Source organism: Gossypium raimondii, chromosome 13 (assembly GCF_025698545.1).
Source record: "Gossypium raimondii isolate GPD5lz chromosome 13, ASM2569854v1, whole genome shotgun sequence".
NCBI classification, from domain to species: Eukaryota; Viridiplantae; Streptophyta; class Magnoliopsida; order Malvales; family Malvaceae; genus Gossypium; species Gossypium raimondii.
In genome coordinates this window covers 54892772-54907814 of record NC_068577.1, presented here as the reverse complement: position 1 = coordinate 54907814, position 15043 = coordinate 54892772, and the positions used below count along the sequence as shown (strand labels likewise).

The 15043-nt window shown below is 31.8% G+C and overlaps 1 protein-coding gene, 1 long non-coding RNA gene and 1 pseudogene across 2 annotated transcripts; all 3 read left to right on the top strand.

Moving 5' to 3' along the window:
• Positions 1–2796: 2796 nt before the first annotated feature.
• On the top strand, positions 2797–3673 carry LOC105781719 (germin-like protein subfamily 1 member 13). The gene is made up of 2 exons (XM_012606229.1): positions 2797–2995; positions 3109–3673. Exons 1-2 carry the CDS (start codon positions 2797–2799, stop codon positions 3645–3647), a joined length of 738 nt encoding a protein of 245 aa, XP_012461683.1. The 3' UTR covers positions 3648–3673.
• Positions 3674–5810: 2137 nt separating this feature from the next.
• On the top strand, positions 5811–6580 carry LOC105784354 (germin-like protein subfamily 1 member 14; annotated as a pseudogene).
• A 3032-nt stretch (positions 6581–9612) lies between these two features.
• Positions 9613–11366, top strand: LOC128035913 (uncharacterized). Its single transcript, XR_008192484.1, has 3 exons — positions 9613–9684; positions 10170–10252; positions 11038–11366. It is a non-coding gene; the product is annotated as an uncharacterized LOC128035913 (long non-coding RNA).
• Positions 11367–15043: the final 3677 nt, after the last annotated feature.

Below are 15043 nucleotides of genomic sequence, written 5' to 3'. Positions count from 1 at the left end.
TCCTCTTAGCAGCTCCAAATCTCCGATTTGTCATTTTCAATCAAAAGTATCAGATCAGCTAATGCGCTTGCATTATTAAAAAAAAACTGTAAATTCTTATTTAGTCATTGAGTTTACTCATGTTTCTATTTTGGTTATCTATTTCAAAATTTTGTTATTTTAGTCCCTCATGTTAGATAAATTATTGATTTTAGTCACTTCTATTAGATAAGTTGTTAATTTTAGTCACTCTATCATTAAAATGAGTTTGATCACCAAACAGTGTTGACGTGGCTTGGTATAATAACAAAACCAGACCTCAATGTTTACTAATTTTATTAATTTAATCCTGATTTTGAAGAAAAACAAATTCAATCCTTAATATTTACACATTATACCAATTTGGTCATAATTCTAAAATTTAAGAAAATATAAATTAAAATTAAAAAATTAGAAAATACATAAAATCAACAAATGATTAAATCCTCAAAAAAACTATATATAAAAAATAATGATGTAGAGCAAAGCACTCGACATATATCATTCTTGGAAACCTTCATTGGGGAGTCTCATGGATGATGAACCTCAAGGAAGAAAATAAATCATGAAGGCTTTAACCTTTTTTTTTTTTTTTTTTGTAAACTACTAAATATATAATCGTTCTCCCCTTATATTGGTTTTCTTATTCATAGTTTTAGTTGGGAACTTCATGGTAGATGGTATATCAAAATCTTCATTTTTTTCCTAGGTCGATCATTGACTTATGTGATGAACCAAGTCTAGGTTATATCGATTCCTTAATTAGCCAGGAGTTAAATACAATCTGTATATATATAACTTTGGTTGATTTGCAACTCTTGATGGATTTTTTAAAGATGAATGTTACAAAGATATTAGTTGAAGTTCTTGATGAAACAAAATTACTAAGTATTTATGAAATTCGTTTTTAGATACAATTTTGTAATTAATGTTTTCTTAGTTGTAAACACAAGATTGTGGCATTAATCGTAAAGAGTGTATACTCATTTAATGATAGAGATTGTAAACACAAAATTTCGGCTATTTATGAAATTAGTTTTAGAAATATGTTGAGTAATTTGCTTTGCATAAATTTTTTTATAATTTTTTGATTATTTTATATACTTTTATAAATTCTAGTAGTTTTAAATAGAACACGGTAAATTCGAGTGACTAAATAGGTAGTTTACCCTTTTTTTAATAATGTGTAACCCTTTACCACCAATTTAACAGCCCTATCAGAACCAATTTAGGGTTTAAGAAGAGAAAAAGAAAAAGAAGAAAAGGAGAATAAGGAGGAGGAGGAGGAGGAGAAGAGAAAAAATGGAGATGCCTTCAGTTTTCAAATTAATCCCATATTGTATCTCTGCAAGTGATTCCTCCAAACTTCAAAGGTAACGATCTAAGGCCAAAGCTTTAACCCAATTGCTTCATATTCTTCTACAGTTACTCAGGCATGGCTGTTGCAGCTTCAAACTAGAATGTTGTTGCCTTGGGGGTCACAGTAACACAAGGGGAAGGCAATTTACCCAAGCTTCTCCTCACTTTTAATCATGGCATGTAATGTTCAAATCTTCAAATTTTGAAGAAATGACCCACTTTTTGCAAGATTTTCTTTTCTGGGTCTTTTCCAAATTTATTCAACTCCTTTGCTGGTTCAATCGATGGGTCAAATTTTTTTTTTCTTTTTCATTGATTCAAGTCTAAAAGAAATTTTATCTTTGTTTTTGGGTGTTTTAGTGAAGCTGAGATTTATCTATTTGGTGGTTGCATTACATCTTGAAAAGACATGGTGTTTCAATGGTGGAAGGTTACAAAGGAAGAGAACCAAGAAGAAGAAGAGCAAAGCCATGGTGTTTCAATGGCAAAGAATCAGACCCTGCCAAATTAGGCAAAGAAGACTTTTTTTTTTACAGTCTCTTATTCTTCTTCTTCTTCTTCTCCTCCTCTGTTATTTAGGGTTTCTTTTTTCAATTTCTTCTTAAATTGGGTGGGTTTCCACTGTGGACATCCAACGTGGCAAGTTAACTGGACACATCAGCAATTAACTTGCCATATCAGCAGTCTTGTTAAGACACTAAGGGAAACTGTTAATTAGTGACTGTTTTGTTATTTTTTAAAAGTTGAGTGATTGAAATGAACCTAGATAATTGTTTTGTTAGTTACCCCAAAGTTGAGTGACTGTTGGTGTAATTTACCCTAAGTTTAATTTTAAAACCTAATAAGTGACATTAAAATGAATTTAAAGAACTGTCTCAGCAAGTGATTGGGATTGCCGACGAGGAAAGAGTTGCCTGACCGCGAGGAAGGCCCTGGACGAGTGATTGGTCGAACATTGGAAAATGGAATACTTCCCCGTATTTTTTATTAAAACTTCTTCTTACCTTATTTTTGACCACTATTAGTTATGAATCCACTGAGGCATCCCTATCTCCTTCCTCAGAAACGGAATCTAGGGCCAAGGGGAATGTATTAGATTGAGTCTTTTCAGCTTCTATCGACTGTCCTTCTCTATGTTGACTGGGGAAGCCTCTCACTCAAGCGCCAAGGTCTTTCCTTTATATACGAAAAAAATAAATTATCGATTAATAAACAAATAACAAAGTTACTAACAAATTGTGTGGAAATTTATTTCTATATTTATTTTCTAACTTAATTTTAATTAGTAATTAATGAATGTAAGTTATTAATTAAATTTAAACAATGTGAACAATAAATAAATTATTGTATATCAATAAAGTTTAAGTTATTTTAAGCTTGGAAAAAAATAAAAAATTCTATTTCTCTTTGTGATAAAGAATGGCGAAGGAGATAACCCTCTTGCTGATTCAAGTACTAAGAAGGTCCGTTGAAGGAATCGGTGACCAATCCAAAGGATGTGATGGTTGTGGATTCAGCGCCAACACCAACTCTGTCTTAGAAGGATTTAGTATTGGGAAAAGGTTCTCTTGTACATCCAAACATGTAGGGGATATGAATCTTAAGACCTTTCACACTCGTATCTATCACATCCATATATTCGACACTTATACTCAAGTTTTAGTAGCATAAACTCATCTTTTTTTCTTCTTCTTCTTCTGGTATTGACCAACATTTCTTGCTTTCATGAAGTGTTTGTCAACGGAAAATTCTGCAAAGACGCAAAGCTTGCCAAAGCAGATGACTTCTACTTTTCAGGTCTCCATATCCACAAAAACACATCCAACACATTTGGATCAACTGTCACACCTGTTAACGTTGCACAAATACCAGGACTTCACACATTGGGGATATCTATGGTTCGAATTGACTATGCACCTAACGGTGGCCTGAACCCTCCTCACACTCACCCTCGTGCCTCAGAGGTTCTAGTTGTTCTGGAAGGCACACTCCATGTCGGTTTCGCTACATCGAATCCAGATAATCGTTTGATTTCTAAAGTCCTATATCCCGGAGATGTCTTTGTTTTTCCTGTGGGTCTCATTCACTTCCAATACAACATTGGGAACACCTATGCTGTCGCCTTTGCTGGTCTTAGCAGTGAAAACCCAGGGGTGATCACCATTGCAAATGCAGTATTTGGCTCAAACCCTTCGACTAATGCTGATATTCTTGCCAAGGCTTTTAATCTGGAAAGGAAAATGGTGAAGAATCTTCAATCCAAATTCTGATGGGATAACAATCGAAGGAATGTTCGAATGATGTTTGAATGTCATTTGTTATTTATGGTAAAATTAATTTTTCTTTTCTGAAATATAGAATAAAAGAGGTTCCTTTTGGGCCTCTTCTTATGTAAACATGTTTAGCATTTATAAAATTAAAAATTCTTTCCAATATTTTAAATTCATAAGATATATTTAAATTTGACCCAAAAATATTATCTGTTGAAATTCAAATATTATTCAAAATTTGTAATATAAAATTTAAATATTAGTTAAAATTATAATAAGTGAATTTGGAAAAAGACAAATTATATTTGTGTATATATAAATATTTCAAATCTATAATATCTCAATTGCCATCCGTCTAAAACCACTTCTATGTATGTTGCTACGGATGAAGTACGTCCAAACTGTTGAGTCAATCATAAATTCATATATAAGACCATTCAAGTTAATTTGGACGAAATAATATCATGCTATATTCATAATTTATATCTATAATCTATAGTATATATGGGTATTTATTTTTATTAGTTTGGTTATTGTATTTTCATTTTGTAATCCTTGTTATCTAAATTTAAATTTTCATTAAAGAAATGTTAAAAACATACTTCAAAATTTTAGAAAATATGAGAAATTAAAAGAGAATCAGTGACAAAAATCTAAAACAATCTTAAGAGTTAGAAAATCATAAAAATTTCATAATTTATTTTTGAAAATTATAAAAAATTATTTTAAAAATTATAAAGATGCGAAATTAAAAGAAATTTCAAATTAAAAAAATTGTTTGGAATTTTGGTTTTTGGAAAAGTTTAAAATTTATGAATTTTTAGAATTTTAATGTTTTCTTTTGGAATTTTTAGGAATTTTTGCATTTTTATGATTTTTTTATTTTAAAGGAATTTTGAGTTTTTTACACATGGTAACATTTTATTGGATGGGGAGATTTTCTTACCTTATGTTTGGATAAATATTATTAAAAGAAAAGAATGGAATGGAAGGTTAAAGATAAGAAAGGATATATTTATTTTTGTTTAGATAGTTAAAGTTGATAAAGGAAAGGAAAGGTTTTATTTTGAATGAAATTTTCAATTCGCATAAATAATGAATTAATATTAATATTCTTGGTTTAAAATATAAAATGTTACACATTTTCTTATTTAAAACAAGCTTGTTTTACTAAATTAAAAAAATGTAAGGAGTTAACATTATAATTACATGAGTTAATTATTTGGACAGAGTCCCAAGCATCCTGTTAGTGGCTAACTAATATTTAAGATTTAAATGCTAAAATTAATAGTAGAAGGATAAGTCTAATGTTGAATCTTCTCTAGGTAGAAGGATGATCAAAGAAAGAAGTTTTGAGAAAAAATATATATTTCCTTTCTTTTCACTTTACCCCAAATTAGAGGAAAGTAATGGAAATTGAGGGACTCCCCAACTTTCCCTCCTTCACTAAAAATAAATTATCCGAACAAGGAAAAGTGGATTCCTTTCCCTCATTTTACATAGCTTTACATATTTTGATTTTCGATTTGATGCACACTTTTTCTCTTATGGACTTGATTTGTTGTAAGCCTGACATTGATGCATAGAAAACAACCTACTTCAACAAACTAATCCTTTGACATGAAAGATACCTTGTGTTCTGTTGCTGCAGCAGATTATATAAATATATATATATCAAATAATTTACCCAAGTTAGTTCGTTTGGGACCTTCCATCTGGTCAAATTCAAACTAGCAGTTAACCTGAGCCACTTGATATATATATTTATATATATTAGTTGAATACATGAGGTCCGAGTCTTGAAATAAAACAAATATCTTATGTTACCTCAACCAGTTTCTTCTCTTCTTAGAACTGGATTTCAAGCAGAAACAAGTGTCTTCAATGGACACTATTTTCATATTAGAAACCTAATAACAGTGTCGTCAACATTAACTGGACACCATCCTAACCCACAAATGGTCTTCCAAATATCTCTATTCTTTCGTTTCGTTTTACTTTCTTGCCACCTAAAACCCATCCCTTAATTTCACAAATCTGACACTCATTTACCAGCAATTCATGGAAATAATGACCTGCCTGTTGGTTTCCATCTATAAATAGCTTTATCTGCCATGCAAAGTTTCTCAATCTTCTCCCAAACAATAGCAAACAACCAGCTAAGTCAACATATATCATAATGAAAGGAATTCGCTCCATTCTTATTGCTTTTGCTTGCTCATCGGCCTCAGCATATGACCCCAGTCCTCTCCAGGACTTTTGTGTTGCTATCAAGGACTTCAAGAATGGCGGTACGCATTCAAGACTTTGTGTTAATGTTCATCCTCGTGATGTTAATCAAGACTGGGCTGAACAACATTACGTTTCAATGTTCTAATATAACTTTTTAACATTTCTTCATTGCAGTGTTTGTAAATGGCAATTTTGCAAAGACCCAAAGCATGCAGTTACAGAAGATTTCTTTTCAGGCCTAAACAGGCCGGGAACACATCAAATCCAGATGGATCAAATGTCACTATGATCAATGTAGATCAAATACTAGGACTTAACACTCTCAGCATATCTCTGGTTCGAATCGACTATGCACCTTATGGTGTCAACCCCCCCCCCACACTCATTTGTTGTCGAAGGCACACTTTATGTCGGCTTCGTTATGGCGAACCCAACCCACTGTCTCTTCACTAAAATCCTAAACCCTGGAGATGTTTTTGTTTTCCCCTTTGGTTTGATTCATTTCCAGTTCAACATAGGAAAAACTGCGGCGGTTGCCTTTGCTGGTCTCAGTAGCCAAAATGCTGGGGTTATCACCATAGCTAACGCAATCTTTGGCTCAAACCTACCGATCAACCCAGATATTCTGGCCAAGGCGTTCCAGTTGAAAAAGAATGTGGTTAAGTACCTTCAGTCTCGATACTAATGGGATTAGCAACTACTTTAAGAGCCAAATTAAAACCCCAGAAGTTTGTTTGCTTGTTTGAAATAATGTTTGCATGCATTTTTCTAAATCAAGTCGTACTATTCTGCTAAGTATCATGTAATAAACAAAGAGGTTTAAATCTACTTCTCTAGTCTCCTCTCTTGGCGTGCTCCTTTCAGATATAAAACCAGAATTTGTAATGCTATCGGATTTAAATTAAGACCGCAATCAATGGCACCGAAGCATATGTAGTTCATGTTGTTATTGTTATATTTATGTCATGCTAGCCTCAGACATGTACACAGCCTTGCTTGTATTCCTTGTTAGTTGGACTTAGAATGCAAGTGTTGGAATTTCTTCATCTTGATAACAAATTGATCAAGAAATTACTTGAAATATATATATTTTTAAATAATAATTTGGATGAGATCCATCTATATATCTCAAAGTGAAATCAAATTGGAATGAAGGGTTGAGCCAATTATATAAAAATTCCCTACATATCTTATTTAAGTGTTGGATTCCATCCAAACTAGCCCATCAAAAGTAGACTCGTTTATCAAATGGGTTCGCCTCAAACTTCATATTTTGATTTAAATATATGAGGTCAGGATTTGTTGAGTTGCAGGCTTGTTGAATCAGCCAAGAACGGCAACTAAGGAAGGGTTTGTGCTTTGATTGAACAAAAAATTGCGTTGCTTTTATTAAATTTTATTTTTGTATTATTTAAGTGTACTCGGCTTATTGAGTTTTAGTTGATTCACATCAATATTGTTGTCAGTGTAGGAAGATATGAATTCAAATGTATTGTATCAAAATAATAAATATAATAAGAATATTTAATGAGATTAATATTGAAAAAAGTGTACCCAACTTCATTTGATTTTCATTCCAAGATAAAAATTCATAACTATTAACGTTGATTGAACTTATATCAAAACTTACACATGTGCTTTAAATATGTAATTTTACATGCATGTGTGATAAAATTTTAATTTATTATATAAAATTATTTTATCCTTGTCGTGATGTGTCATAATTTAATAATCTACTATATATAATGATTGTATTAAAAAACTATATATTTGTAATTAGTTTTTTAAAAATTTATTTTAATTCGTAATTGAACACAAAGATATGGGCCTTGTTTGGCAATTGGTTGATAGCTGATAGCTAATTGTAGTGGCTGGTTTGACAAACTGATTGTATTAACTGTTTATTTAAAAGTGTTTGGTAAAATTTAACTGATAGCTGAAAGTTGATATATGTAAAATGACAAATAAGGGCATGACATATTTTATTGTTAAGTATTTATTTGTTTACAATACTTTAGTCTTTATTGGGTGAAATTATTGAAATAAAACACTATTACCAAGGAATTAAAACATCTATTATGGAAATTAATTAGCGAATATTTCTGAAATTTTAAATAAATAAATTTCTTAAGTTCCTTATTTGCAAATATTAACCTTGTGGAAATTGATAAATATTAATAGTGTATCAATATAATTGTAAACCATATTCTTAATGATAATTATGTCATGTTCTTAGTATATAAATTAGTGATAATTATGTCACAGTCTGAATAAATTTGTCAAGTAACATATTTCAATTAATATAAATTTGCATAAGAAATCATTTTACACAAGTAAATTGAAAATAAATTAAGAGTACATAAATATTCAAGAAATTGATACATATCCAAACAAGTAAAAACAAATATTTAAGAAACACGATGTTGTCGTCTAGCTGCCATCAAACTAGTAGTGATGTCATTATGAACTTTTGTCATTTTATTAGTACCCATACGATCAACTTCTTGAGTGGAAATGCATTCAACATCCAGAAATACTTCGGGAGGAATAAAATTTGGATCTCCATCTATGACCTTAAATGTTGGGTCAAGAACTTTACTTAATCTGATGTAGTTATGTAATGCAAATGCATCACAAATTATTCTATTTTGATCTTAAGACGAATATATTGACATTTTCACTAAAATCTTCCACTGCACCTTTATAATGCCAAATGCTCTCTCAATACAACTTTTTAAGTATGAATGGGCTCGATTGAAAATTTCTCGCCCCTCTTGGATTTGCACCACGAAACTTTGATGGGTGATACCTTATTTTATGATAAGGTGTCAAGTAACCTTGTCTTTCAGGGTACCCTTTGTCTGGTAAGTAATATTTGCCTAAGCATGACCAAATAGAGCCACAAAATTAAAAAGCCTTTATTTTAAAATTAAAATAAATATGCACAAACAAATAAGAATAAAATATTAACTAAAATGAAGAAATTTAATCGGAGGAGGTTTTGGAAAATTTAGACGTGGGTTCCCAATTTTATCTAGGAAAATACGAGAGTCATGAGCTGGTCCCTCTTAACCACTTAGCACATATGTAAAAAGCAAATCAAAATCGCATGCCGCTAATACATTAACGGTGGGTGTCATTTTCATTCCCAATTGATTTTCTTCATCAATTATAACATCTATATGAGTACCATCAATTGCTCCATCGCAATCCTAAAGTGAAAGAATTTATTATGATATGAGATATTGATGAGATTGTAAATTATTACTATAGAATATAATATAAGGAACAAAAATATCTATAAATAATCGCCTTAAAATGTAACAATCCGGTTTTGACCCTAATCGGAATAGTAGTTTCGGGACCACAAATCCAAGTCAAAAAAATATTTTAATATTATTTTTCGAGTTTATTATATATAAATTTGATGTTGTGAAAATTTCGTGAATTAATTTTGTTGTTTGTGTGTTTAATTTGACAAAAGTATCTAATTGCATAAAATGTGAAATTTGCATATTAAAGTGTAAAGTGTTTATTTGATAGTGGCTTTTTAATATGAGGTCCTTAAAGGGCAATTAGCCCATTTAAAGGATAGTGGACGGTAATGGTCAAAAGTGACCTTAATTTATATGTTTTGTTTGTTTATTTTTTTAAGGTTATTTTAGTAAAAGGTTAATAAATTATTATATGTTCAAATTTAACTAAAAGAAAGCCATGTTCATTTTTGTTATTGCCGAAATTCAAAGAAAATAAATAGAAAAAAAAAACCTAGGAACATTCGGTCACTTGGAAGCTCAAATTCAAGGTATGTTTTGTTTGGTTTTTGATAATTTTTATGTTTTTGAGATCGTTGCTTCGTGTTCTTCAAACCCCATGTCTTAATTTTATGAATTGTGGATAATTTTGAAATGTGCCATTGATGAATGCTTGAGTTTTATGATGCTTGAGTTTTATGATGCTAGTAGGTGAAATATGAAATATATTTGTTAGATTAATATGTATTGTTTTGAATTTTTGATGAAATTGAGTAATTAGGGTTAAATTATGAAAATAAATTTTTCAAGGGGCTAAAATGCTCAATAAATGAAAATATGGAATTATATGGACACTAGGAATATTCGACCATCAGGAGTGTAGTTTAATTTTGTGTATTTTGTGTTTTGAGCAAAAAGGATTAAATTGTAAAAAGTGTGAAATATTAGAGGCAAAATTGTAATTTGGCCATTCATGTATTTTTAGGCTAAATTGAATAGAATGGTGTTTAAATAAGCTTAATTTGAATATGTTTAGATCAAGAATTAAAGAAATCGAATTTGGATCGGGGAAAGACAAAAGTGGTCGAGTAGCCGATTTAACAGTCGACGATATCCGAGGTAAGTCAATAAGCATTTAAATGTTTAACTAACTATGATATATATATTTGTTATGCATTGAAATGAATTATTTGAAGTTATATAAGCTAGGGCCGAATGTAATATTGTGAATTGATTATATTCCGAGAATGATTTAATTTAGATGTGAATTATGTGACAGACCGATTTTGTAAGTTCAGGCTTTATGCCTAGCAGGCTTTATGCTGGTGAATTATATCAAGCTTGATATCAGAAGGCTCTGTGCCAGTGAATTATATCAGACTTTATGTCTAGCAGGCTTTATGCCAGTGAAATGTATCGGGCTTTGTGCCTAGCAAGCTTTATGCCGGTGTTTTATAGAAGGCTTTATGTTCTATAAATCTTATGTGAGCAATAGTAAAAGCAAAAAAATGTGTTAAGAAAGCTAAATTATTCAGGTATGTGTTAGCCATTTGCTTAATTGGTGATAAGGTAAGTTGATTATTTTAAATTGATAATAGTTTCAAATGAAATATAGAGTATGAGTTAACCATTTGAGTATAAGCATGTTTTGGCATAATGTTTTATTGAATATTCGACTTCGCTAAATATTATGTGTATTTGGCCATATGGTTTGTTTATATGAAAATACAATGTGATCTTTATTCAAGTGTTATATGGTACAAAATATTAGGATATTTGGTTTATTTAACTTAATGATGGGATAAGTATTAATATATATATATATATATATGAATTTTTGCTTATGACTTACTAAGCTTTAATAGCTTAATGTGTGTTTGTATTTGTTTACCACTGTTTTATAGATTTTGGAGTCGCGTTATGAGCTCGGGGATCGTCAGGATAGTCTATCACACTATCAACCGTCTTTGGTATTTTATAAATTTGAATTTGAACCATGGCATGTATAGTCTAGTTAATATGTTTAATTTTGGGATATGTGAATATGAGCCATGCGAAAATGGCTTACTCATTTTGGTTAAGCTTGGTTTTATGTTTTTGATCTATTTGATATATATATATATATGTATGATGTTTAAGCTTATGTAAATTTAGGTTATATATATAGAAGTGTGATGTGTTTAGCATATTTGTTAATAGTTGTATAAATTAGTTATATTTAAGCCTATTTCGAAAATAATATTTCTATTATATGTATATGATGTATTATGTATATGCTGCCCATTTGTTTTATATATACTGTTCAAATTTGGTGTAAAATTGCTGCTCAGTTTGGTATGTATATGCTGCCTATTTGTTGTATATATGCTGTTAAATTTTGTGTAAAAATGCTGTTCAATTTGGTATGTATATGCTGCCCATTTGTTGTATATATGCTGTTAAATTTTGGTGTAAAAGTGCTGTTAAATTTGGTATGAATATGCTGCCTATTTGCTATATATATGCTGTTAAATTTTGGTGTAAAAGTGCTGTTAAAATGGATATGTATATGCTGCCTATTTACTGTATATATGCTGTTAAATTTTGGTGTATAAATGCTGTTTAATTTGGTATATAAATGCTGTCCAAATTGATGTATAAGAGCTGTCCAAACAAGGTAGATTACCTATATTATAATATGTAGTATAGTTAGTAAATTGAAATGAAATAAATGTGTACAGATAAGTGTTTGGATACATGCTTGATTTATGATATATAATCTTATAGGTTTGGAAATGTTTTAAGAATTTGAATTATATCAAATTTTGATTAGGTAAATAATAATGATATGGTTGAATTTTGAAACATAGTTGGTATATGTAATTTGATTAATGATGCATGTTTGATTTTAATTGATTATGTGCTTAAATATATATATATATATATTTATGGGAGGAAATTTTGTGGTTGAGTTAATATTAAAAAAAAAATTCGAGTTGGGTTTTGATAGGTAATGCCTCGTAACTCTAATCCGACGACGGACACGGGTCGGGTTGTTACATAAAATGTGACATATATTTGGTATCATTGGCAATTCAGGATCTCTTGGTCTTATTATGTCTCTTGACAAGCCACCCATGGCATCTAAAACCTTTTTAAAAATTCTACTTACAATTTCATCAGAATGTTGAAACCTCTCTTGGACATCCCTATTGGAGGCTCCCTTACTAAGAGTAAAGACAAATAAACTCACTTCTCCAAAGTTTATATTCTATCTGAAGGAAGCAACCTATACTTACTTTCGAAATCCATGCACAATTGGCTAAATGTGCGTTGTGTCATTCTAAACATGTTAAAACAACACTTTTCATGACCATTCAACAATTCTTGCATCCATTTTTCTCCCGTTTGAAAAGAAATCATGCATGGCTCCTTGTGTATGTACTTTACATAATAAAGAGATATATAACCAAATGCACAAGCTACCAAGTCCTATAATTCACTATTTCTGTGCCTCTTACGTATTCTATTGTGTATAACATGCAAATACATGCCTACAAATATATATAAAAACTATAATTGCTTCAATATTGCCCACATAAAAAATTAGGAGAACAAACATTGCTTCCATAATCAAAACAAAAATCAAAAGTAAGAACCAAACTTTAGATAAGCCAGTTTCACATTACAAATAAGATCCATTACAAAATGTATAAGTAGCATCAGCTTGGTCTTTAAAATGTCATCACATATTGCATCAAACAACAAAATCTAAGTAAGCATACATTTGCTAAATACTAATTGCTAAATACTAACTAAAAGTTGACTTCAAAATATGTTTACAAATCGATAATAGAACTAACTAGAAGATAACAACTATATTAAAGTTGATTTTGAGAGAAACTATCGAGCCAAGGTGATTTTGAGAAGGTTTGTGAAACAACCTACAGAAGTCTGGTTGGTTGCTTGTTATACCTAACTGCCACTAGGCCAGACATAATGTATGCTGTAAGTTTGCTCTTAAGATTCTTGCATTGCTGCAATGAGAAGCATTTTCAAGCTGCAAAAAGAGTGCTCAGGTATGTCAAAGACACTTTGAGCTATGGTTTGAGGTACAACAAAGAAGGAAATTTGAGGCTGGTTGGCTATACTGATAGTGACTGAACAGGCTCGATAGATTATATGAAAAGCACCTCAGGGTATGCTTTCAATCTTGGTTCAGCCATGTTCTGTTGGAGCTCGAATAAACAAACATTGGTGGCTCAATCCTCTGCTGAAGTAGAATATGTGGCAGCAGCAAGTGCTGTCAACCAAGCCATTTGGCTAAGGAAAATCTTGGCTGATTTGAATGTGGATCAAAGGGAAGCAACAGAGATCTTTTGTGACAACCAATCTGCTGTTGCAATCGCAAAAAAATACAGTGTTCCATGGTAGAACAAAACATTTCAGCATTAAACTCCATGTTGTTCGAGAAATGGAGCAAGCATCAAAAGTAAAACTGATTCATTGTAATTCAAATGATCAACTTGCTGACATTCTGACCAAGGCTCTTAATGTCACAAGATTCGAGTGTTTAATAAGGAAATTAGGTGTTTGCACTATGCTAACCAAGGAGGAGTGTTTAAGTTGGTTAGCATATAGCAAACACTCGACAGCAAGCAGACCATGAAGACTAAGTTATGCTGGAACTGATGCAGGAGCTACTGAAACAAGTCTATTTTGTTTCTTTTGTAACCATTAGTTAGTGAAATGAGTTATGTAATCACTGAATTTTGTCCGGGAATAATTTCGTGTTAAAAAAAAATTAAAAAATTGCATTTTGACCCCTGTACTTTTCAAAATTTACATTTTGACCCCTATACTTTTTGAAATTTACATTTTGACCCCAAACTTTTCTAAAATTACATTTCAACCTTTAAACTTTCTCAAAATTTCACTTTAACCCCTAAACTTTCAAGAAATTACATTTTGGCCCATATTTTTTGCTAAAATTACACTTTTACCCTAGAAGCTTTGCATCCTATGCAATTTGGTCCTCCTGGACTTGTCAAATCACCGTAATAGCAGCCAAGCGTACCCCTCCCCAGCCGAGCTACTCCAGCAGCCTCCCTAGGCCATGATGGCTCTCCTGCAACTCAAGACAAAATTGAAAGGATTTAAAGAGGAGATGAAAGGAAGAAGGGGGATTTTCGCACCAAGGAAAGCAAAAAAAAAAACAACAAAATCAAGCAAAAATCAAGCAAAAAGCAGCAGCAAAAAGCCCCACGCCTCCGCGTCCACCGCCGTCCCTCACTGCCGTCCGTCGTTCCCCCATCCACCAAAGACAAAGAAAGCCAATAAAAAAAAAAGCAAAGTCAAAGAAAAAAACAGCAAGCAAAAAGAAAAAAACAAGCAAAGAAGAAAGAGAGAAGAGAAGAGGGGAGCTTCACAATGCGCCACCGCTGATCGACGCGCCAGGCTGGGGGTGCACCGTCGGGGTTGAACGGAGAAGAAAGAAAAAAGAAAAGAAGAAACATAGAAGAAAGAAGAAAAAAAAGGAAAGAAAAAAGGGGAAAGAAAAATAAAAAAATAATATATCGGGTCGACCCGACCCGAATTCAACCCGCGACCCGACCCAACAGGCCCAGCAGTAGTAGGCCAGCCCAAAAAGAAGCAGCAGAAAAAAAGAAAGAAAGAAGCAGAAAAAAAGAAGAAAGAAGCAGTCCAGCAGCAGGCCCAGTGCAGCAGTCCAGCAGCAGGCCCAGTGCAGCAGTCCAGCAGCTTTAGCCCAATAGCAGTAGACCAGTGCCCAGCAGGCCAGCAGATTTGGCCCACTTCCTGGCAGCCCATAAGTAGCGGCCCAACAGCAAAAAAAGTAAAAAGAAAAGGCCCATTCTTCAACTCCATTATTTTGGGCTTTTGGGTAATTTTTTTATCCATTTATTTTAGTCC

Excerpts from the sequence above, each read along its gene's own strand:
- LOC105781719 (XM_012606229.1), top strand. The coding sequence starts at position 2,797 with ATGGCGAAGGAGATAACCCTCTTGCTGATTCAAGTACTAAGAAGGTCC. Across the intron at positions 2,996-3,108 it reads TCTTAAGACCTTTCACACTC|TGTTTGTCAACGGAAAATTC; the intron begins GTATCTATCACA and ends GCTTTCATGAAG.